At 40.2% G+C, this 25687-nt stretch overlaps 2 protein-coding genes across 4 annotated transcripts in view; both read left to right on the plus strand.

Moving 5' to 3' along the window:
* The window catches only part of LOC306915535 (actin-binding LIM protein 1-like), a 36072-nt gene extending 16936 nt beyond the window's left edge, over positions 1-19136 (plus strand). Inside the window, exons 7-22 of one of the 2 annotated variants that reach the window (XM_079492912.1) lie at positions 1779-1866; positions 3609-3667; positions 6395-6463; positions 7689-7859; positions 7960-7995; positions 8542-8674; positions 9856-9930; positions 11176-11223; positions 11477-11623; positions 12367-12449; positions 13433-13532; positions 13649-13713; positions 14324-14392; positions 16431-16505; positions 18041-18121; positions 18569-19136. In XM_079492912.1, the coding sequence (XP_079349038.1) occupies positions 1779-1866; positions 3609-3667; positions 6395-6463; positions 7689-7859; positions 7960-7995; positions 8542-8674; positions 9856-9930; positions 11176-11223; positions 11477-11623; positions 12367-12449; positions 13433-13532; positions 13649-13713; positions 14324-14392; positions 16431-16505; positions 18041-18121; positions 18569-18682 (1413 nt within the window). In that variant the 3' untranslated portion in view covers positions 18683-19136. The remainder of the gene's footprint in view (positions 1-1778; positions 1867-3608; positions 3668-6394; positions 6464-7688; positions 7860-7959; positions 7996-8541; positions 8675-9855; positions 9931-11175; positions 11224-11476; positions 11624-12366; positions 12450-13432; positions 13533-13648; positions 13714-14323; positions 14393-16430; positions 16506-18040; positions 18122-18568) is intronic. The other variant, XM_079492913.1, reaches the window with a different exon arrangement.
* A 3107-nt stretch (positions 19137-22243) lies between these two features.
* The window catches only part of LOC306915971 (myosin phosphatase Rho interacting protein), a 79942-nt gene continuing 76498 nt past the window's right edge, over positions 22244-25687 (plus strand). For both annotated transcript variants that reach the window (XM_079493672.1, XM_079493673.1), the window contains exon 1: positions 22244-23142. In XM_079493672.1, coding sequence (XP_079349798.1) covers positions 23023-23142 — 120 coding nt within the window. In that variant the 5' untranslated portion in view covers positions 22244-23022. The remainder of the gene's footprint in view (positions 23143-25687) is intronic.

Genomic DNA, 25687 nt, shown 5'->3' on the forward strand with positions numbered 1-25687 from the left:
TGGTACCTCTCAAACAGTCTGAGTTTACCACTGTTTATAAGAAATATAAAGAACATCATGTGTTAAATGATTATATTCCTTTAAAACAAACGATGACAGAGAGCTGCATTTTTATGGAGTATGACTGTTCTGCCTTTCTTGGGCAGGTCTCCATTGAAGAAGAAATTATATCTAATTTTGACTTTCCTGGTTAAATAAACTGAATATTCTGAATATTCCATAGCTTCCTCTGGACGTGTGGCTCAACTCATATAATTGACTAAATCCAATGACTGATGGAAATGACCAGCAGACCGTGGTATTTTAAAATGAAGCCAGCATGTTGTACACATTACTAAATACTGGTGGATGTTGTTTCAGAGGAGGGGTGGGCCTAGATGCTGTCATGTAGCCAAGCCCCTCCATTCCTTGTGTCTGAAAACATCTGGCATCGATAGTCCATTGGGAGATGGACCGTTTGCCCTTTTACATATTCTCAACCACAAGCATGCGTAGCATTCAGACATTTTTATACATATCCGATATTATGGCAGCATGTTGGACATCTAACAAGAGACTTGTAGATATTCCAAAACTAGTTCAGCAGAATTTAGACAGAATTGATCTCCTCCCCCTTGTCATTGATACTGAACGCATCTGTTGACAGACTCAGAAGTGCTATGGTAGTGTGATTTAGAGGTCTGTTATATACTGTATAGAGGGGGAGAGGAAAGGTACAGTAGATTGAAAGGGGCCATAGAGAATGTGATACAGGCCAAAAAAGGGGAGTGGTTGTGGGAAATAGATTCTTATTTTGGAGAAAGAGGCATTCTGGAAATGGACATACTCTAGTCGAACACAAGCTGCTTGTTGGAGGTAGGATTTTTTTTTTTTTTTTTACAGATTGTATGGAATATTGCATGGTTTCATATTTTTTTCTACTTTCTAGTGTGCTTTTGTTATGACAATAACTTTCAATGTATTACTTTTGGTATATGTTAAACAGCTGTGTTCACTGTAGATGTGGTGACACAGTTGATGCATACTCTGTCTGAGGGTAAGGATATTTATTGCTTTTAACAAAGATAACTATTTCCGTTTTCTTCTGGCACTGCACTTAATGAGCGGTGTGGAGCTGGAGCTACTGTACTGTATATTGAAGTCTGTTGAATTTTTACGTAGACTGTCAGAGCCTGTCTTAAATTAACGTTAAACATGAAATGAAACATTGTGACATAAATCTGTTGCAGTAATGAGTAGCTCATGAAATATATCCAAATTGAGGGAGGAATCTCTTTCCTGAACGGTTTGTTTACCAGAGGAAATGTCTTGTTGTACATTACCACGGCAACATGACGAACAAGGGGTGACGTAGGGTCACATCTGGGTGAAGTCATGCGTTTCTCAAGCATTGCATCAGACTGTGGTAGGACACTGGCAATATGACTTTTGTAGATACACCCTAAAATTCTCTTAATATCTATCCTCTCTGTTGGAGGAGTTTCTGGTGTGCTGTTGGGTGGATGTGGGTGTTGAGGTGGTTTTGTCCACGATTTAGAGAACTCATTTCACTCCCAAGCTCCCTCATTATATATTTTTGCAATTCAATTCCGGAGTTCTGGGCTCAGAATTCTATGCAATGTGCCAATTTGTAAAGAGATGTACGCAGACTCAGTGCAGACCTTTCAAAGACTGTTTGCACATTTCCTCATCTATTTCTTGCCGTTATGTGAATTTGCACATGTAATGTCATCCATGCACTCATCAGAGGACTGTTTTATTTGTACTATAATCTGCAGGCAGGAGACAGACACTATCACCCAAGTTGTGCAAGATGCAGCAGATGCAACAACGCATTCAGAGAAGGAGAGGAAATGTTCTTGCAAGGTGGGTGTGAAGAGTGTTTATGTTTATGTTTATTTATTTGATATGGACATAACAATTGCATTGCTCATTGCACAGTTGTACAAATTGTAGATGCATCATTTACAGTGTGTTAGCACATGTGCTAATTTTCACCACTTGTCCACAGGAGACTTTTCTAAAAAATACAATTTAGTTTAAAAAACACCCAATCAAATACAAAACATTATACATTCTAATAATATTTACAGCAAAATTACAGTACCCATTACATAATCTCAAATACACAAGTAAACATAATCACTCTAGTAACTCAAGCTATACATGTGAACACAGTTGATTTGATTTCAACCATAGTTTGAGTCCTCTGTAGAACACGTTACCATCCGTCTCTAGTTTTAGAACCGTAGGCAAAGAGTTCCATAGGTTTTCTCCCTTTACTGAGAAGGCAGACTGTCCGAATGAGTTGGGAACAATACAGTTACCACTTGTTGAGGCTCGTGTGGTTGCTCTACCAGAGCTCGGAAGTCTAACAACCAGTCCAGAGAACAGAGGTGAAACATGACCATGTAAACATTTAAAAACCAATTTGATATTAGAAAAAAACACAACATTTTCAAACGTAAAAAGGTTGTGTTTTTTTAAGATACCACAGAGGTGCCATCTCATCGGTTTTTGATCCATGATTTTTATATTTTTTGTATATTGATGTTATTGGTTTTAAGACAGTTTGAGAGGATTGTGACCATGTTGTAATGCTGTATGCTAGGTGTGAGAAAATCATAGCATGCATGTACAGCTGTGCAGTTTTAGCTGATAAGTCCCTTCTAATATGACGAAAACAATTTAGATTTGGTTTAACCTTCTTGCATATATGCTTTACCTGTTTTTCAAATTTTAAGTTTTTATCCAAGATTATTCCTAAGTATTTTACTTCACTCATTTCAGCAAGAGTTTCATTTTTGATGCATACCTCAAAGGTGTCCGCAGCAGGCCTGCTGCGGATGGAGATACACATTGAAACTGTTTTCTGTACATTTAAAGTTAATTGTGACGACTCTAGCCAGTTTGAGATGTTCTCCAGTTCCTGTGTCAGCTGCGCAGCTGCCATGCTGGCTATTTTAGCAGATGTATAGATGACAGTGTCATCAGCATACATCTGGCAGCTAACGCCTGGACAGGTATTTGGAAGATCGTTGATATACATGGTGAACAGCAGCGGTCCAAGTACCGACCCTTGGGGCACTCCCATGTTGTTAGGGAGCAGAGTTGATTTCTCCCCATTGACCCTGACACACTGTTGTCTCCCTCCCAGATATGAGTGCGAGGTCTTATTTGACACTGGAATAACAAGCTTTATCTCTCTGGAACTGAGTTGTGTCTTTGCCTTGGCTGACTCGACTGCTTCTTGGTTGAAGTCTGTTACAGAGGTCACGTTTCAAAAAGTTGAAAGATGATGAAAGCATACTGTCTTCATAGAATTTTGACTAAATACTTCTCAACACACTGTGATATAAACTCTGTCCTCTGTGGTTACCCTGAGGGGCTTGGTGGATTAAACATTTGTGGATTCATTCTTTGGAAAGAGAAACGAGTGCGAGGCTGTTTTCACTGTTTGACTGATATGTTATCCCATAGCCAGCAGAGCACCTTTATCTGAGAGTGGGGTCCAAATTGTGCAAAGAAGTTGAGGATTACAAAACACTCCAAGTATTTATGTTTTCAGGGTATATATTTATGTTGTCTAATTCTCCCTCTGTCTACAGGATCCACAGTGTGGCATCCAGATTGTAGAAGCAACAGCAGAACTGAAGAGCGATACAGGGTGAGCTAGCTTCAGTCAACCAGTGTTGACATAAAACGTATGAACACTGAATGCATTTGTACTACTACTTTCATATTTTTGTTTTTGTGTGTTAAATAATATGATATATTGGTATTATTGCATGGGAGGACAATCATTTCTAATATTAGTAATATAAATATCTCTAATAATGACTGACCAACTTATTATCAAAGACAATGCATATTTATTGAAAGGTTCCTAAGACATTCCCATCTAACCATTTCCATGTTTACATTATAGTACTGATCTGAACATGTTGTCCATAAGTACATTAAACATTAGCAGTGAAAATGTCATGTTTGTACATGTTTCTCCTCTTCTAGATGCCCCAGTCCAACAGATCCAAAACACCCTGCCTTGATTTCTTTTTCCCCTCATCTGAACTACAGGTCTGAGAAGGCCTGAGGTTTGCTTCCAGAGTGAACAGGCTGTACGGTCATTGCTTGAGCTTATTCCACTTGCTTGAAAGCAACATAAGAACACTTTGAGTTCTCTTATAATCAAACCAGTCAATATCTTCAGCTCTCTCTCATTGGTTGCTGTGCTGTCACACAAACCACCCTTCTAACAATCACTATTCACTACACATGACGCAGTAAAGGAAAACATAGCCAGGTGGCATGGTTAAAAGTGCTATGTTTGGTGTTGTTCCTTCCTAAACAGTAATGTACAGCACATTTTACTGTGTAAACACCTGTCTAGCTCACCATCATGGCATCATTGGTCACGCTGTGGAACGCTGTAGAAAACACATTGTGTTTGTTTCTAGTGTGTGTTTCTTGTTTTTGATTGACGCTGTTGTTCTATTGAGAGAATGTCTATTTCTGAGTTGTATCATCAGTCAGTTTGTTTTCAATTAGTGGTACATGGCGTTTTGTTCACATCTGGCAAACTGTGAAAGAAAGACCCTCAGCATAGTTCAGCAATCATTATTGGAAATGTCAGCAGACAACTGTCTTTTGACAGCAAGTGACATTTCAAGTAACGGAATGCGCTGCATGACAGGATGTATGTGATTGTGTCCTTTCATTAAACCAGGACTTGGCTGTCCCTAGCATGATAGTCTTGCATTGCCAACTCTTCCTCCTGACTTTGTTTCAGGACATACAGGAAGAAAATCTAGACTAGTTGAAACTGGGTCTTGGAAACTGTCAAGTGGTAATGATGCAGATAGAAAAAAAGAGAATGGGCCATTTTTTTTTCTTTAACCAGTAGCATTGCAATAGTATTCAAACCTACGGGGGGTTGATTAATTGTTGTTTGTTTGCCTATGTAGTAGAGCTGGGACTCGATTAAAATTTTTAATCTAATTAATCAGAGGCTTTGTAGTTAATTAATCTCGATTAATCGCATTTTAATCGCATATCATTATTTGACCCGAGAACAGTGAGAAAGCTATTTTTTTAAATGGATTTTGGTATACTAGTGAATCAATGAATAGTGAATACATAAGTTTAAGCAATAAAACATTGTTTTTGTAGTAATAATAGGGGTAATAAATTATAATAATATCTCAAATTTAATAATTTATATAGAGCTTTTCTGAGTACCCAAAAATGCTTTACAAGGGGGACATGATAAATCAAAAACAACTTTATTAGAGGAAAAACACTAAGAAATTAAATAGATGAAATAGCTGGGGAAAGCAATATTGAAGGTTTGGATGGTGGGGGCATGTTTCTGAGAGTTTGGGGAATGCATTCCACAGGGTTGGGGGGGGGGGGGGGGGCTTGGTGCAGCAAATATGTGACATGACCATAAGAAAGCACCTCTGTGTTTCTTCCGTGGACATACAGTAACAGCCATTAACAGATTTTACATTTTATTTGGCCATAACCGTTTAGTTAGAAACCATGTCATCTGGTCGGGTCCTTGAATTGCTACTGGTAGTTGGAATAACGTTAGCTCTGATCCATAGTGTTAGAAGGAGGAAAGTAGGCTTTCACATATTTTTTGTGCTAAAAACGAGGGGCTGCACAGCCTGCACTTCCGTGGGTGTGAGGGGAAAGGATCAAATTAAGTACCATAGAACTCCTCCTGAGTCCTAACTACGCTAAGGACCAGAGCTACTGTTGTTGACGTTAGCTTCCAGGCTAGGCAACATGCAACATGTTTCGCATCGAGCCGATACTGGAGGCTTGACGAGGTGCGGTCTTCGGTGATATGCGAATTCTTTATTGAATAATTGCACACAACTGTGCTGTAATCCACGCTATCATCGGATAGCCTTTTAAATCCTATTTCCAATCCACGGGGACAAGCAAAGTGATCTCAGCGGCTTCCCCCGGTCTGGTGAACTGTCTGGTGGTGTTATTGTTCCCCCAATGCTGCTGGGGCATACCATTCTAAAGGGGGGTGGTTTCCACTCCCTGTAACAACGGACACTTCACTCGGTGAACTGGGTGGTGCGCCGGTCCATCTGAAAACTGTCCAGTGACAACGTTCCGCGGTGAAAAAAATAGTGCGATTAAAATGCGTTAATTTTTTTAACGCGTTAATTTTTCTGTAGTTAATTAATCTCAATTAACGCGTTAAAGTCCCGGCCCAGTATGTAGCTGTAGAATACAGAATGAGACTGATAGAGAGGAGGGAGTATCATGTTCTGGGTGTACTGTACTGTACTGTACAGTACACTCCATCAGATCCAACTTCATCATAACTGGACTTCTACAGTTACTCATTTTAACACAAGTAATTTTCTTGCAGTCTACCAGAAGTTCATCAGAGAACTCCAGACCAGGCTCAAGCATTGGATTTCCTGGTCACTCTATATATGTAAGTTCTTTCTAATGTCTTCCATGTCAGTACAATTCACCATGCGCTTGATTTGATGTTCATTTCATTTATTGAATTACACTGGGGATTGCCATATTATGGTGGATCATTTGTGCCACAATTAAATAAATAAACACAATTAACCACTTTAACCTTGCTGTCCCAGTTTTGGGCATGTCATTCTAGCTGAAAATAAAAAGATTTTCTTTTGTTTTTAAATGGCTAACTGGTTTGTTGGTTAAGTGCCTTCCTTCCTTCCTTCCTTCCTTCCTTCCTTCCTTCCTTCCTTCATATCAGAGAGGCAGAATTCAGGAGATTCCTGTTTGACATTGAGCTACTGTAGGTGTAAAACAATAACAGCGAAGTCGCAAAGAACATTTAACTGGCTCTTCAAATGCTATTAAAGTCAACATTATGTGATTAACATCAATATTGCCTTGACTGATTGAGGAATTATAGTTGTCTTAATGTAAAAGTAATATATTTTTGAGTGGTGTATAAACCACTCCTACAACTGGCTTTTTGAGTGGTGTAAACCACTCCTACAACTGGCTTTGTTAGTCTGTGCAGAAAAAATGAGCATGGTTGCTATGTTCACCCTGTTCACCCGGGTGTGATTTCATTACGTCAGACATGATTTCATTACGTCAGACAGGCTATATAAGACCTTACACCACTCAGTTCACACGGGTGTGATTTTTTAAATATATATACAGTATATCAATTAGTATATATATCAATTAGTGTCTCAAGTAGTGTCTGCTCAGAAAGTGTAAGTAAATAGGTGGTTTATTGTCGGTATCAGCCAAGAACGAGTGTGTCTATCACCTTTTCAATACGCCTGAGAGATGGATTGCCGAGGTGGCGCACAACACTACCATCAGCTCCCAGTATTTACCACAGTGGTAAGTCTTGCACAACTTAGTCAATTCATGCTACTCATACACTGAGTTGGCGGTGCCTGGGATCAAAACCAGAATCTACTGAGCTACCCAGACATACACTAGATAACACCCAGGTGTGAAAATGTGTTTGTTCAAAATTATTTATTTTTTTTTACAAAAATGCTTTACAATAACATGATTAATGTGATTTATTTGTTTCATGCCAAAATCCAACAAATGTGGCACTGGGCAGTGACCCTTGACTCCTCACCCTGCCCTAATTAACCTTTGCCCGTCATTGTATTTGTCTTTCCCATCTCTTCCCTCTCTTCTCTGCACAGGCAAAAGTAGACAAAGAAGTAATTGATTACAAGGACTTAGCAGCCATTCCCAGAGTCAAGGCTATATATGACATAGAGCGTCCCGATTTGATGTCCTATGATTCTAAGAAGGACTCATCTGCATTGGACAGCAAGGAAAACGGAGTGTGGGGGCACAGCCCTAGTGTAGAGGTACCATCCAAGTCAAAACAACTGATTTAGATTCTCATATATTTATGTCACATTGTTCTTATATGTATAAGAATAATTCTTTATTTTATTTTTGTTTCAGTCACAAAGGACATCAACACTTACTCCATCATCAGAGGTAAGTTTTATTAATTTCTCAATATATTTGCTTTTGGCATTGAATAAATTAAGTAAAAGCTTCTAGATTAACACTATGCACGAGAATGATACGCACACCAAAGTCCATGTAGTGGTGCCGGTCCACGGGAGAATAAACTGAACTGGACGTGGTCTTCAAGGGACAAGAAGTGGCTGCACAGGTAGCCAAAGTGCCAACATTTTATTACAGGAAGCAGAATGAATAAAGCAACATTCATGTATGGATTATGTATTGTGTATGGTATCATACCCTGAAGAAGGCAGTTACCTGCCGAAACATTGGTTTGAGTACTATAATAAAATATTGGCACTTTGGCTACCAGCGTGTGCGGCCACTTCTTGTCCCTTGAAGACCACTATTCAGAAACTTCTGGTTTACCTCTGTAAAAGAGGACAATTGATTAAATATTGTATACTACTTACAGTATGCCATCATACTGGCCCCCAAATAATATGGAAATGATTTATGCTAATATGATTTGCACAAATGTTTTATCTTGTGTGGGTGTCTTTTTATTCTTTTAAGGAGAGTTATGATCTGAAGAGGATCATCATGTCTAGATCCAAAACCCAGGGATCGTTTGAAACGTCCACAATGAATAATCGCCATGGTTACACTCCCACAGTATCACGCTCACCACAACACTTCCACCGGCCAGGTGAGAATACCTCCTCAGAGAAACTCATTGATGTCATGTTTCACAGTGCTCGCCTCACATGCAAAGTTGCCATGTCTGCTTAATATAAACGACTTTGGGCTTGTTTTTCTGTTGCATTTATTTCCTTTTTGTAATTGTAAACCAGTGGCTTTCATCAATATTTTCCCATCTGATAATATTTAGTTTAAAAAATATTCCAAACTTATAAAATAAAAAATAAAAAATCTTTTGAAAATAGCAATCTACACACTCACAACGCAATGCAACGTATTGTGAGCTTGTTGATCTGCTATTTTCAAGTATCCAATCATGTATGTAAGTGCTCATGTGGCCTAGTCACTTCTTTTGGGATTTTCGTAGTCCTGGTTGCTTGTTTCTCTCACAAAATCTAGCAACACTGGTGATCACAGTGTCAGTTCTAATCAGTATAACCAATCAAGAAGAAACAAGTGGTTCTAGGCAACAACAACCCCTGCCCCTTAAATAGAACAAACACCAGACGAGCTCCAACTTTTCTGGGCATTGATCCACTTTGGGAAAAAAGGGTGACCATGAGTGTGAGCTTTCAAGGCTGCTCCACTTCAAAGATCATGTGCCAGACGATTACATGTACGGTAACTCACTATTTTTTGATAATATATTTTCCACAGTGGTGGAAAATATATAATTCTGGCAGATGACTTTGACCCCCAAGACTTTGAACACTACCAATCTTCAATGGTAGGAGGATCATAGCTCCAAAACCAAAATAGAAAGAAGTAAATTGGACAATTTGTGACACAATTATGTCTGGAAAACTTAAAATCGTGACCTCTGACCATGGCCATGACCCAATTACCCCAAACATGTAATTATTTAACCTAGGGACCATTGCCCACATTCCTGCAGCCATTTCCCCACAAAGATGCAAACAGACAGACAGACAGACAGACAGACAGACAGACAGACAGACAGACAGACAGACAGAGAAATCCTTGTTTGGGCGGGGTATCAAATAGTGTGACTGCGTCTGGCTTCTAGAAGTCTATTCAACATTTTCCTAAGAGCTTGCTGTCCCTTTCACGATGACACCGAATCGCTGATTCTTCTCAACTGCTCCTGACTAAACAACTTCCCAACTTCCCACCTCCTTTTCCTTGCCTTCATTAATCTTGCTCCACTCTTTTGGAACTGGTTGGCAGGCTCTTTGCTTCCTGGCTGTAATGACACCTGCCTCACTTCCCCCTGTAATCACCACTTCCTCCCTCACGTCGACGGTAAGCCCCCTCTCCCCTGTGCACATGTCTATCCTCCCCTCTTCGCTCCTCTGCTGAATCATACCAGAGTTGTTCCTTAAATGCATATATGTACATTGATACAATGGCCAGCAGCAGTAGAAAAAGCTTAGATTATAAAGATATAAGATTATCATCCTTATATGCAAACAATAGCCCGAGTCACTCAGTGCCAAGGTACCATGGCAACAAATATGTCTGTGTCCTTAGAACAGGCGTTCTCAACGTTTTTGGCTGGGGACCCCCAGAAATGCTTTGGCCATGTCTCGCGATCCCCGCCCCCCTCCCCACCCCAATACAAATTGACTGCTACAATAACCTTAAAAATAGAGAAATAAATACTGAAACTAGATATAATCATTAAGGAAAGTTTATGCATTTACTATGTAGACTAGGTAGTTAACTCTTAATTTCCATTTTCCAGCCATTCAGCTGCAAAAAGAAAAACATTTATTTTCCTGAAAATAATCTGGGGACCCTCCAAAATAATTTGGCAACTCCCGAGGGGTCGCGACCCCCAGGTTGAGAACCCCTGCCTTAGAATGGCACTGTGATATGTAAAGGTGCTACAGTATGCATTCCAATCCAAATACATGGGAGTATTACATGAGTGTGTGTTTTTGAGGCACTGGGCCATCTAGTGGTCAACATTTAGAAGACTGCTCTCATCCTTTTTACTGTATACTTCTCAAGATGTTCCTTCACATCCTTCATACATCTTCCTTCTTCTTATCTTTTATATTAATTAGCATTTGCTTCATGTTTCATGTGATTCGACCTCTTCCCAAATTCAAGGTTTCAATACCGTCAGTGAGAACTGATTTATTATGATGATTACATTTTATTTTGGTTTCAATGGACTGCCCTCTACTCCCATTTTGGGATTCTTCTGTTGAAGGGAAGTCCCCAGTGACTTTCACATGTCTTTCAACACTATACTTCTCTCATCATTTTTTGTTTAACCTCTACTGTTTTCCATTCTATGTTTTAGTTCCCCCCTCTCTTCCTGTCCCTTTCTTGTCATGTTCCTCCCTATCTCAACCGTACAATTACATTCCAATTGCCTCCCTTCTCCCTCATTCGGCTTTTACCGTAGTACTACTCCCTTGATGCATGGTATCAATCTGATAATGTGATGTCACTAGTACTGTTCACTGGTTGCAAATTAAAACATTGCTTTCCACAGAACATGCAATGTTGACTTTACTTTTCTGTTTTCATCTGCAGACCAAGGCATGCACATGTATAGGAAACCTCCAATATACAAACAATATGGTATGTCCTCTATTTTTCAAACATTTTCAAGACATTTTTGAATATTGAAGAATGGTTTAGAAAAGACTTCCAGCATCATAAAAAGCCAACTCTTTCCCATCAGCGCAAGCATAATTTGTTTATTTCATTGGTATTGTGAAATGTGTTTTGATTCTGATGGTGGCCATTGAGGTGACAGCCTGACCTATATTCACTCACAGCTGCCCAGACCCAGTCACCGTTAAATCACTTATTTTAATTCCTAATCCTCCAGACTCAGCCACCATGCCAGCCCAAAGCAAGTCTGCTGATGACATCATCAAGTCCGCTACGTTCCCTGCCGCTTACGCTCCGAGCCCAGACACCACACCAAAGATTGAGACCGACTTCTGGCCCTGCCCTCCTTCCTTTCATACCTTAGGTAAAACCCTTCCACTGAGTTATTCCTTTCTATACCTTAATTCAGGAAAGACCCACCCTTAGACCTACAGTTGGAGGCCATCGATATTGTCCTTTTCTTTTTGCTGAGGTTTGCGTGATCTGCGCAAAAGGACAGTTAACCCATTTTGGGCGGGAACCCCTTTTGGTGTTTTAAACATTATGTTATAATTTAGCTATTGAAAAATAGCAGATCTACAAGCTCATAGCGCGCCACCGAGTGGCGCGCTACGAGCTTGTAGGTCTGCTATTTTTGAAAAATCGTGAAAATATTTATTTCAGAAAACTGGAGGATTTAGAAGGATTTAAAAAAAAATTGAGGTCCGGCCTAAATGGGTCAAATGATAAGGGACAATATCGGTGGCACCCAACTGTACCCTACAGTACCTGCCTCTTATTGGCTTTCAGGCAGAAACTGTTCGAATCCCACTGTGAGTATACCATGCAAGCCCCCAGGACCGGAGGTCACCAACATCTGCAGGGTTACATCTGGAATGTGTCTTGTTGTAGATTCTGAAATATCTTGTTATTGAATCACTCAAATAGTTCCATCTTCCATTGAGCATGAAAATAAACAGAAACAAACTCTCTAATATTGGCTAACTTTAGGACACTGACCTGTGTGACTGTATTTTGATATATTTGATATATTGATACTGAAACTATTACACGAGAAGAGCTCAAAGGAATTAAATTGTGACTGTCCTTTGTAACTCTGTTTGTTAGGATCAAAGGAGCGAAGTCAGTCACCACCAGAGGAAGATGAACACCAGAAACGCAGACAAATGCAAGATGAACATCTCAAGAAGGCAAGTCAGTCATAATCACAATGACAAATCCAACAATAAAGCCCTCATTTATCAATGGAGTGTAAATTCTGCCTTAAATTCGAGCGTGGGTTTTGGCGTATGCCCACATCAACGTGGCATTTATCAAGTGATCCTTAACAGCCGATACTATAGCTTCAATTTGGTGGAGCTTTGATTAATATCGCGGGTGAAACCGAGCATCATTTAAACAACACAACGTCATGAATAACCGGAAAACGACCAAACAACGTATGGAAAGCATTTCCAGTTATATGATGGAAAGCCAATAAACAAAAGAGTTTCCCTGACGCCCACTCGCCTCCCTGCCTGATATGTCCGCCACGACATGAAACCACGTTGATGACAGATAGTTAGCCAGTGGTGGCTATTATATGAATGTTTATGGAGTGACTGATTATTATACGAGTAAACTGGTGTGTGGTGGGCTGGTTGGGTTACCAATATATCTCCCAATGTGGTCCCCACTTGCGCTGGATCGGCACAGTTGACATTCGAGCGTCGCGTCATGTTTATCCTTAAACGAGGAAGTTGCACATATGATAACTCCACACCTCCAGCAGTCTCCAATGTCTCTCCATGTCATGAAAATATTCCAGCACACAGGCAGCGAGCTGTTCCCAAAATCCTTGCATGTATTCATTATTTGTTTTAGCTGCTCCGCTTGTCTACGACAGAAAAACGGGTGCAGACAAAGCATACGATAGCTCCCGACCACACGTGACGTACGTCAAAGTCCAAAGTCACATTGGAATGATAAATGCAGAAAATTGCGGTGATTTTGGCATACACCCATTTTTGCGTTTGATTAATAAGGGCCTAAGACTCACTGAAAATAACCAGCAAAATGGTTGACACACCTGCTGAATGATACTCCAATAACCAGAACCATGTTATGTCTCAAACAAAGTGGTTAATTTAATATTGCACAATATTCTTAAAGGCTATGTATTTGTGTTTTACAGATACAGTCTGGTCTGGGACAACTCATTCTGAAGGAGGAGACGGAGAAAGCAATGAACAGAGAACATTACACCTGTACTTCATACTCTATCTCCAAAAATGGTAATACTATTATAGAATAGATTGCGACTAAGCTAGTTATAATGCTTTTGTTTGACAGTAATTAAAGTGGCTCATCGTAGCAGAACCTATTGCTGAACTGATTAACTTACCCATAGATCAAAATACCTTCACGTCCAAAACATCGTCTTTGCCTGGCTACGGTCATAACGGTCACCGTTGGGTAAGAGCGCTGTGATTATTATTGTTACAAATCTATCTCACTCAATGACAACGTATTATCACTGCTTGAATTGAGTACACTGAATTCTTGTCAATTGTCATAATTTAATTGAGATGTCACAGAGTCCTGCTTTTCAAGGTGCTGGTATGGTGGTTTTTCCAGTCCTAACGTAAAGAAATAAAGTCTGCACACTGCTAATATGATAGATCTTTATCAGGAATACATCAGGAAATTGGCACACAGTACACTCATATATTAGATATATTATATTATATGGAAATCATCTAAACTCTGATTGGCTCAACCATAATTTAAGTGCAAATAATTGGTTGTAATGTTTAGGCAAAAATTGTGTAGGCCTACCCACTTCCTAGAAACAATGATGCAATAGACACACAACAAATATAGATATATACCCCCAAGAAACAGAAGAAGTCGGTGAAGACAATAATAATAAAGAGGTACAATAATGAAGTAAAACAATACAGTCATCTGTCATTTCTCACCGGTATAAGAAATGTATTGATCTCTGTATATTACTGTTGATTTACATGCACTCGTATCTTATCATATCCCTAATTGCCTCTTAATTCATCTGTTTCTCTAACAGCCACAATCAACCAATTTCACCCAGTACAACAGTCATGGGGACTTGACTGGTGGAGTAAAGGGTATGCAGGTCCTGTCCTGTTACACTAGATACGATTTATGTACTTCAGTTGTCATTTTAATGACTGCTACTATATTTAGTTTCTCTACCTCTCTTCTCTTTCAGATTTTAAGGTATGTGCAGGAAAGTATATATTCTTATTCTATATGTTCTGCTGCCAATTCCTGTTGTCTTTACAGCATTTTGAATGGATTGATTTAACATAACAATCATTGTCTGTGCTAGAATGTTTGGAGATTAATTATAGACTTTAATGGCCAACTCGATTTCATTAGACCACTTTTTTATTACACATCAGAAATGTATCTACCTTAACACATTTATGCAGCATTTTGCATTATGACATTCTTAATGGTCACACTATACTTGTGCAATGAACCATTGGTCTAGTATTGAGTTGAGTTCTTTATAAGTCTATAGTTCAGTCAGGACAACTCATGAATGGATGGAATATATATTTATTGAATATAAAATGAGCAATATATTTATTGCTTTTTTTTGGCGATGAATTGGATCTGCTTTTTAGGTACTCAGATCAAGCGCATCAGCACCATAGGGACTCAGAGCAGTGCAAACTTCCAGTTTAAATAGCCGGTATGAAGATGGAATGAGTGTGTGATTGGATGAAGTGAATGAGAACGTGATGCTGAGGCGGCCCAATGAACGGCTGGCAGCAACAGCACTGAGTTTCCTGACTGAACTTGCTCTGCGCATGTCTGTAATTAGTGCTGCTTAACATTAATCAGACAAAACTAAAAGTTGCTTTTAAAACATAAAAGAATAATCGTCACACATAGCCACCAGAAATCACTCTATACAAGGATACTGCAGGCAGCAATGTGTGTGTGTATGTATGTATGTATGTATGTATGTATGTATGTATGTATGTATGTATGTATGTATGTATGTGATTAAAATGGGTAAGGTTTAAAAAAGGCAAAAGCATGCTCTATTGCACTGGCCTAAAAGTGGGTCCTTAAAAACTGGTTCAACATTCTGAGATTTGTATTTGGTTTATTGGCCACCAGATGGCATACCTTATAAAGTCCAAGTGTATGTATGTATGTATGTATGTATGTATGTATGTATGTATGTATGTATGTATGTATGTATGTTAAAAGGGGGGCTTTTTGGTAATATCCAAGCCTACAACACCTTCAGATACCAGGTGTTACCAGTGAATAGCAACATGAACATGCCTATTCACTGGGGACTATGCAAGGCAGAGGCGTCCACCCCGCTGAGTCCAAGTTAGACTAGACCGCATACCTAAAACACAATGCACATACATGTATGTATGTATGTATGTATGTATTTGGTTAAAATGGGTAAGGTTTTAAAAAAGGCAAAAGCATGCTCTGTTGCACTGGCCTAAAAGTGGGTCCTCTAAAACTGCTTCAACTTCTGAGAATGTGTGTTTGGTTCATTAGCCACCAGATGGCATACCTTATAAGTATGTCTGTATGTATTTAAAAGGGGGGCTTTTTTGTAAAATCCCAGCCTACAATACCTTAATATATTTAAAATCCAAAGTAAGGTTACCAGTGAAGGGCAACCTGCCTATTCACTGGGGACTATGCAAGGCAGAGGCGTCCACCCCCCTGAGTCCAAGTTAGACTAGACCGCATACCTATGTATGTATGTATGTATGTATGTATGTATGTATGTATGTATGTATGTGCACAGAAGTACCCTTTGTTCACCACCAAGTGTCACTGTTGCACAGCCTAACACACGTACAGCACAAATATTATCAGATCTACAAGCTCACAACATGTTGCCATGCAAGTACAGTACTACGAATAACAGTACAGTACAGTACGACAAAGTACAGTACAGTACCAACAGCACCACTCACTTCAGTCTGATTTTGTCTTGTAGACTACTTTATGTGAGGCCGTAGAATAGATGCTGTATGCTTTGTTTGATGTTGTAGCCATTAGGCTTTTAGTTGCTTACAGTAGCTTCAATTAATCCTACTTGGACATTAATCCAATGTGGATATCCCATTACATGTGTTTGCTCAGTTCTCGCTCCATTTTTGTAGCTCATCCATGATGACCAACGTCCATTAGCACGAATGGACAGAGGAGTGTCTATGCCTAATATGTTGGAACCAAAAGCAAGTATTGTCCATGCTGTTCTTTACTCCACATTTCTTTGCATCACTTTCAAGACATTTCAGATTACTGAATACAAATGGCACATGCAGTCATGTGAATAATAAATAATAATATTTTGTATTGTCCCGAAGGATATTCATCTTCACCAGTGTAAATGTGAAAGGTTGTACTGTTTTACTTGCAGTACAAACACTAGCGTAGCTGTAGGGGAAGCAGTCACATCAGGGCCCGTAGGTCGTAGGGCCCGGCCAGCTCCTAGGCTAAACAGGCTCTCTCTCTCAGTCTCTCTCTCTCTCTGACACCCAAACACGCTGTTAAGTTACCGCGACTAAGACTACATTTCCTGTCAATAATAATAAGTGTAAAATGTAGTTCATTGGGAGGTAAAGGGGAGACACTTTAGCATGCAAGATCGGGGGCCTGTACGAAATAGCCTGCATCGGGGCCTGCAGGTAATATGCTACGCCCCTGACTACAAATACTTAAAAAATGCAAATTGATTACAAATCTTGGGCTTTCTTTCAAATCTTTTGAATAAATAATAAAGTGTTTCAATTTGACCTTCAATGCATGTCAATGGGATTTTAGTGTACTAAAATGAACTAAAATGACTAACCATAGTTTGTAGCTCACTAAGGGATGGTTTTGAAGTTCAATTCCTGAGGCTTCAACAATTATTTAGCTATACACAATAACACAAGAAAAACAGATTATCATTGCCATTTCCCAGGTCCCCTGCATGGCTGAAGGAAGGCAGTATGTGCAGGGCTGGTAAGGGAAATGTGCCTTTGCAGACGCCTTGCCTTTGGTAGAAGTCTATTACAATCATATTATGAGGAGATGTGTGTTGCAGCTCCTTGCTGACTACAAAATGTGCCATCTGTGCTGTCTGCCTTGGTTTGGAACATGTCCAGCAAGCAGTAAACTGATCCCACCTCGTACAGCAAGTGCTCTCACTTGTGAAGGAGGCAGCTGCTTCACGACGTTGACACTGTGGCCAAAGCAAAAGGGCCTTCATCCTCCCCCCATGTGGTTGACACTGTGTCACATGGCATGACATCCTGAGCCAGCTTGTCTTTGGGTGAAATTGTGGACATGTAACTATTCTGTCTTTTTCAGTACAAACACTACGACCCTTGGGAAACAACCCAATAGTGTCTGTGAATGCACATTTCTCACATCACCATTGTGTGAAGTGAGTGACATGAGTGAAAGGGAACTCCCCTGGAGGTGGTCATTGCATTGTTACATTGTTCAAAACCGAGGCTAATAATGATTGTATTGTAATTCATTTGATTTATTCAAAGAATCCCCCCCCCAATATCTTATACAAAAAAATAAACTTGACTGTGCACAGACCATGTACTTTGCATGCTTTCCAATTGCCTTGGTTATCTTATCTCATTTTGACTGATCAAATTCAATCGTTACCTCGTAACATTTTGAGAACGGTCATGTCTTAATGAGACATGTATGTCTTGCAAATGCCTTGCATAAGATTCTCAACCGAGTATTTACTATTTCCCTTATCCAGGTCTATCCATTTGAAATGCTCACTGTCGCCAACAGAGGGCGTGTTAAGCTTCCCAAGGATATTGACAGAACAAGGCTTGAGGTAACACTGTATAATATTATAGACGACAAGTAACCCCACTCCTCCAGCAGCACGTTTCACCCTTAGAGTATATACTAAACTGTAATTTATTTTGGATTAACCACATGAACCCTAGCATCGCTATTCTTTCTTAAAATAGATCTACAAGCTCACGACACCTTGTGAGCTTGTAGATCGGCTATTTTCATAGAAGAGATTTGGTGTCGAGGAAAAAAGGACGGGACCAAGTATAGACCCCGGGTCAAGTTAACCCAGGCCTGCATGGGTTGGCAACCCGGCCTGGCAGAGACATGTACGCCAAGGAGTGCACTTTTCTAGTTTTTTAGTTAATAGTAATTAGTGTATTCTCTTGAACATTAGCTAACACATCAAGTAGTCATGTAATTTGACAATACTGTACTACTGTAATATTACTATGCAATCATGAATCTCTTCTCTACTCTGCAGCGTCACCTGGCCCCAGATGTGTTCTTTAACATCTTTGGAATCGAGATTCACGACTTTGACCAGCTTCCACTTTGGAAGCGTAATGACATGAAGAGGAAGGTCAAGCTCTTCTAGATGGATTTTTTTTATGTATTATTTATCCTCATTTATGTTGAGTTATTTTGTGTGCACCTGACACAAAGAACTTATTCTCTTTTGCCTTAACAATGCACACACTTCCTTTTTACTTGGGCATATACTGTCATTTATATAGCAGCTACTGTAAGGTGATACAGCAGAGTCAAATTCATTTGACTGTGTTTTAATGTTGAATTCAAACTAAAAAATATAAATAAGAAAATATTAAATGGGGCTTACTAAGTGGTAAGTATGCATTATGCAGTACGTGGGCCTATACTGTAGTAGTTTATAAGCACAGAAGTTATTGAAAGTACTTTTAGGAATCTCAGCAGGATAGAGATAAAACTACTGCATGTACACAAAGGCTGCATTTTCTATTTTACTTTATGTCCCTTTGAAATAATGTAATGCTTTTGTTAAAAAATAAAGAATATTAATGATCTGAGAATGTATCTCTTACCGTTTTCATTTCACATCCCTATGAAGAATCAATGTTTAGTGTTGCTTTTTTATTGGGGCATTTTAAACAGTTAATTAAATGTAAAAGGCATCCAATAGCAAAGTAGTTAAAAATGGCCTGCCATAATCTCTGGCTGTCATGTGAGATTGCTTGGTCTTTGATTTTATCAGTGTTTTCAGTTCAAGCATTGTTTAATATGGTCCACCCAGTGGAATTGTATGCACTTAAGTCTCTCAGTGATGCAAAGTAACTGGATACATGAACTAGATCCCCAAAGAACAAAGCAATTGTGGCAAATTTAGGCGGTTACTGTAGCAAGTGTAGTACATTTTGTACATAATATTTTAGGTGGGGGTAAATAGTACCTGGTATTTCCTAATGTATTTTGAAAGTGGTACTCGACACCATGTGGCTATTTGTAATTCATGCGAAATATAAGAATGCACAGCAACACAGAATTAAAAAGCAATAGCCCATGGTAACTTGGACATTACACACTCCTCAAAATACCTTAATGTGGTTGATCATTTCTTTGTACAAAAGAAGTAGCTCCCTTCAAATGTCTTGTTCACTTCCTTTAATGTCCTCTCTACTATACTCTAAAGCTGAGTATAACGTAATAAAGGGTTGGGGTCAAGCTTGCACAGGCAACAATGTGCAAAAGAATACCACAAAGTGTCTTATTGAATACATTTTCAGAATTAATTAAAATGTCTTGAAGTCATTAATTCCTCTAAAACATAACAGATGACAACAACTTAATTTACTGTCTGAGTACAGTAGTACTACTAGTTCAAATTAGATGGTAGATGGTCTAAACCAGTGGTTCCCAAACCTTTTCATGTCAAGGACCCCCAAATTCACACTAATTAGCCCGCGGACCCCCATTTGAAAAGATATGCCAGGGACCCCCATAAGAGAAGATATTTACGGCTCTAGCAGTGATTCTCAATCTGTTTAATTTCAAGGATCCCCAGTTTGACATGCATTAAGATACGGACCCCCATTAAATGTCATTTCCATCTCTGGGACCCCCAATTTATTTAAGTTACAGACCCATACGGGTCCATTTGGTTCCAAACTATAATTTAACTGGGGAACCCCTGGAAATCCCTCAAGGACCCCTGGGGGTCCCCGGACCCCACTTTGGGAACCACTGTTCTAAACATTAAATTCTCACCAGCAGGTGGCACAAGCAACCTTACAAGGCAAAAGGAATTGTTTGTGTTCTATCTTTACTCTGACCATCTTCACTTGAGGTTGAGGTTCAACATGAAAAGCATCCCAGGTTCACTGTCACCAAGTTCAAATGTCAAAAGTGTAGTGATTTCAGTGTTGAAGTAGCCTCTTCTTTTAGCATAATGTCCTCTCATGAGTCTCTTTAAAGCACACTCCACACCAATGGTTTGCCATGCAACTCCTTGAAACGTGCAACTATTTGTAACTATTTTGCAACCATTATCCCCAATGGCAGTTGCAAGGAGTTGCATTGGTGTGGTTGACCTTAAAACTGTGTTGTTGCAAGGAGTTTTTACTAGGCCTAGTTGCATTGGTGCGGTCTAACACAAATGGCATAAAATAAACAATGATAATGTACGCAGATGTGTTATAAGTATTACTTCTGTACACAGAATAGCCTGATATTTTAGTCATCTGTTATGGATGTCATCAAACGTTTACACTACAGCTTGAACTTTATTTCTATCAACAATATAACTGAACCGTATAATGCTGTTATGTTTTTGTACATCCTCTTCAGTATTGGTTTGACAGTGACTTGCCTTTCCAGCCATGTGTTTCACATGAGGCCAAAGCACCATTGATCTTTCATGATGCACTGACATGCTCTAAATCCAGAAATACTGTATTTACAATTGTACACAGCTCCATCATTGACCTGAACCAGTTCCTTGAGTCCAAGGTTGAAAGCTAACCCATGCAAGAAAAGGAACTGACTTGGAACTACTAGACCAGAGAGACCAATACCACACAAGCACTGTGTGGGTACAGTTAGGGTTCATGTCCTGGTCGATGAGGACACTGATTGAGATACCCATAATAAAACGCTGGAGACAATGATTCACTTTTATCCCTAGTAATGTTTTGGAGTCTCCCACGCGCTGTCATAGCAGTACAGATAGACAGCACTGTATGGGAATGATCCTCCAGCATACTGTATCCATTCGACTGCACAACTCAACCACTAAATTAAGTGGTTTGGCAGTGTATCTCCATTGGTATATAAATTATTACTTTGCCCTCTAATTTAATAGGAATTAGATTGCCACTTCTATGACATAAAGACAAAAAGGGTTGCTTAACTTGCTTATCAAAGTGAAATGTTGAATATGGCTCACATTTAATTTCTACTAAACAGCTCGCGAATATGATATGATATGATATAGTACTTTGTCAGTTTGCACTGAAATTTGTTTTGCGACCCAGCGGCCTTGTATGCAACACATATACACATTTGACATAACACAGGACAACAAATTAAATACAGTTACATACATAGAAACATAAGGGCAGAGAGCAATGTCCACAGCTCAGTCTAGTTCTGGCCAAAATCCTGATTAAGCCTCAGAGTCGATTGATGGACAAAAGACCTCTTCAGTCTGACCTTATTGCATGCTGGAATAAATCGTCTCCTACGAATACAATATTCACAAACAGCTCAAGGCTCAGACACGATCGAGGCATGTTGCATTAAATAATAATATTTATTATTATTATTATTATTATTATTATGGAAACTGCTCAATCCTCGGGGCTCGTTGGGGGGATATGCTTTTAAAGCCCACCTACCATGATCCAGTCCAAATGAGTAGAGACCACAGAACATCTCTGAGCTTTTCCATTGGATATGATGACAACACGGGCCCCACTTTGTGGGCGAGTTGCACGTTTCTGGTTGGCTCACGTCATTGACACTCACCGCCTCACTCGTGTTTTTTTCCTGCGCCCCCCTCGTCCCCGCGCTGACTGGCTGTCCTGCCTGTCACTCACCGCTTCCAGTTCGTTTCAGCCCCGCCTCGTCCCCGCACTGACTGGCTGTCCTGCCTGAGGATTTTCACGAACAAATACACAACGACAGAATGCGTCCAAGTTTGCTGTGCTGCTGCTGCTGTGTATCGCGTCGGACCTATAACACCATGGACCTATAACTATCACTGCATGACCGCCGACTGCACGGCGCTTCTCAAGCTGGACCGCAGCGGTTGGTCTGGATGGAGCGTGTAGAAGGATTGTATTAATGATGCATCATCCAGTATTACTTCTCTGAGAGAGAGAGAGATACAGCCACAGTGAGAGAGACGGAGAGAGGTGAAAGTGTAACTACTGTGTAATGCCGCTGCGCTCTGCGTGATGGAGGCCGGAATGTCACCTGTGAAGCCTCGTAATATCCACAACATCTTCCTGGAAAGCATCAACGAGGAAGACTCACTCGCAGCCTAGCTAGTGCACGCCCGTCTGCGCTTACATAAACTCATTGAACAACTTTTGGGGGAGGCATACCTAGCATTTAGTGGGAGAAAAAGTTGCAACATAAACATCAGCTGAGCGGTGGGAGGCACCCCTCTCACAACATGACTATCCTCGATGTTACTTAGCTCATATTTTAGTGGCTCATATTCACGTTTAAAGTGGTGAGATTGCCATCAACGTTGACATTCTAGACAGGTGGATGACGTACCAAATGAAGACCATCTCTTTGGTCATATGAGAAGTTATTATTGTATCATATGTTCATGATCTTATCATTGGGATTGGGGAACTGGGTAGTTTCCAAAGGAATTTTGAGTGGCTATTTTCACCAAGTTGGTGCAACTAGGATCACCACCAACTGGTGCAACTATACGAAGATATAACCATGTCCACTAAAGACAATCCTTGTCGGAAATTTCAAGCCAATATTTTCAACAAAAGTAAATGTCAGAACTGTTTCAAACCCAGGGAATCCCACTTGCTGAACGACGAAGACTTAAACAAGGTAAATATAGTCTTGCTTTGCACGTTTAATTTAAAGTAGATATGACTTACTGGTATATGAAATCTCCTGCACAAACCATCCATCTTTTCACGTGAAAAGCAGTGTAACCTTGAATGTGATGTTCAAAACAATCTTGATGTGTCTAGCATTATAGTTGAACTTGAAGTACAAAGGTTAGGTTAATTGGACATAATTGGTTACCAGCTCGCTCCTAATCATGGCCCTAATACGTTTCCACCAGGTCCAGATGTCAACCATGTGACATCTTGAAATGAATCTTGAAATGACATTTTTGGATTATTGCTAATTATTTTTTATTTCCCGATAGGACCTTCAGTAGGCTAGCTAGTTGACATGTTTGAAATATCCTTTCAATACAATGTTCTATGACTATCATTTTATTTAATGACTTGTTGTCTGACTTTTCGTGTTTGATGTATGCATCCTATCCACACCAGGCAACAGTGTAGTTGTCCTGGTGGGGGTGGGGGCCCTGGGGGGTGTCGGCTGTGTAGGAAAAAAACACTGTTTTCTTGAACCAGGGTGTGAAAGAGGTTTGCTTCAGTGTATGTTCTTTGAAGTGACAATGGCAGCCTCCTCATCTATACTGTGTATAGCCTAGGCTATAGATGGAAATATGTACACAATGGATAAGTTATACAAATGTAAACACAACTTGTTTGGCTTCAAAGTTAACCAAAGGACAGGCTAGACATGAGCTTGACTCACACTCACTCACACACGCACGCACGCACACACACACACGTTATGCTAACTGTGGGAGTGATATCTTGAGCACATGAAGGGAGTTGGGAGGAGGTTTCAGAGAGCTTGATCCATTTTAGTATTTCATGATGACCAGTGTTGGGCAATATTACTCAAGAGAGTAATATGTTACTTATTACATATTACTCCTTAGAAAAGTAATACTATTATATTACTTGGAATCAAGACTAATATATGACATATTATATAATATTACATATTACTTTTGCGCCCCCCCCCCCCATAGAAGAGTCACTAATCAGCCAAAAAGGCTATAAAATAAAGCAGCAATCTCAACCTTTTAAATGAAATGTTTTCAAACGGCAGCCAACAAAACAAAAACAAAAAAAGTATGTAATATGTGCTATTTAAAAAAAAAGAAGTAATATGGTATAATATTACTGTTTTGGCAAAGTAATGCCTTACTTCACTCTTTAATAATATTACAGTAATATATTGGCAATTTGGCATACTAGTAACTTGTTACTGCCCAACACTGTTCATGACAAACTGCCTCCCTGCATGAATGGAAAATCACACCTGTGTGAACTGAGTGGTGAAACTCCTTGTGGGGGTCCCCGGAACTTCCAGACCCACAGGAACATGCCCAGGGTGCTGGCCCGGTTCAGGCGAGCCGCCCCGCGTCCGGAACGGTTGTGAAATGACAGTTACCGTGTGGAGGTCCCGGGGGGTCCCCGGAACATCCAAACCCCCAGTAACGCGCCCAGGGGGCTGGGCCGGTTCCGGCGAGCCGCCCCGTGTCCGAAACGGTTGGGAGATGACTTGGTTACCGTTTGGGGGTCCCCAGGGGGTCCCTCTACTGTACTGCACTGTACTGTCACTGTACTGTACTGTCACACCCGAAATCATGTAATGGCTGCTAAAAAGCTTCCCATCATTACAACATTACAACATTACAATACAAAAAAAGACAAACAAAGAAACACAAACAACAACGTTATTAATACAACAATACATCAGAGCCAGGGGGGATTACTAACAGAAAACCTTAAAGAGTGAACACAAAGCAACAGTTCTCCGCAGCTTTCTTATTTAGAAGTGCTGAGGGCATTTGCTGAAGGCACGCTACTACTGGCCAATCACATCGCGTTTTTTTTTCCGGGTCTTCCGTTACGCAGCTTCCGCTCATTGAAGGCAAATGCTTTGCAAGGAATCTTGGGAAAATTGTGCCTTCAATTGTGACATGCGCCCCAGAGCCGGAAGAAGCGGCTACGTTTATATGTCTATGCTCAGCACCGCCACATGGCTGCTAAAAACTCAGCTTCCCATCATGCACCTGTGCACCGTGTGAAGCTAAACAGCGCCCCTATTGGTACTAGACAGACAGACAGACAGACAGACAGACAAAGGGACACACAATGCTGTTCCTTGGAGTGGCTTCACCGCTCAAAAAGATGGGAGGTTTAGCTTCTCGCCTAGTGTAATTCTTGACCCACAAGATGGGAGGTTTAGCTTCTCGCCTAGTGGAATTCTTGACCCACAGGCTATCAGACTTTGTCTCGAGGAACTGCAGTCAAAGAGAGGTTATCATCACTCACACTCGCTATGACAAACCTGACGGGGAAATCATGTCGCTTGTTATTGTGAGGGCCTACTACAGTACACACAGGATACCTTGGCTCTGTAAATCTCATTCCACCTCATTCCTCCACTATTTTGCCCTCCCCCACCCCACACATTACAGCTGGGGCCACATTTCTGCGTGCACTATTACATAGCCAGTGGACACTGCGATGACTGAGGATGGGATTTTTTTGGG

This window comes from Electrona antarctica, assembly GCF_951216825.1.
Source record: "Electrona antarctica genome assembly, chromosome: 22".
In the NCBI taxonomy this organism is placed as follows: domain Eukaryota; kingdom Metazoa; phylum Chordata; class Actinopteri; order Myctophiformes; family Myctophidae; genus Electrona; species Electrona antarctica.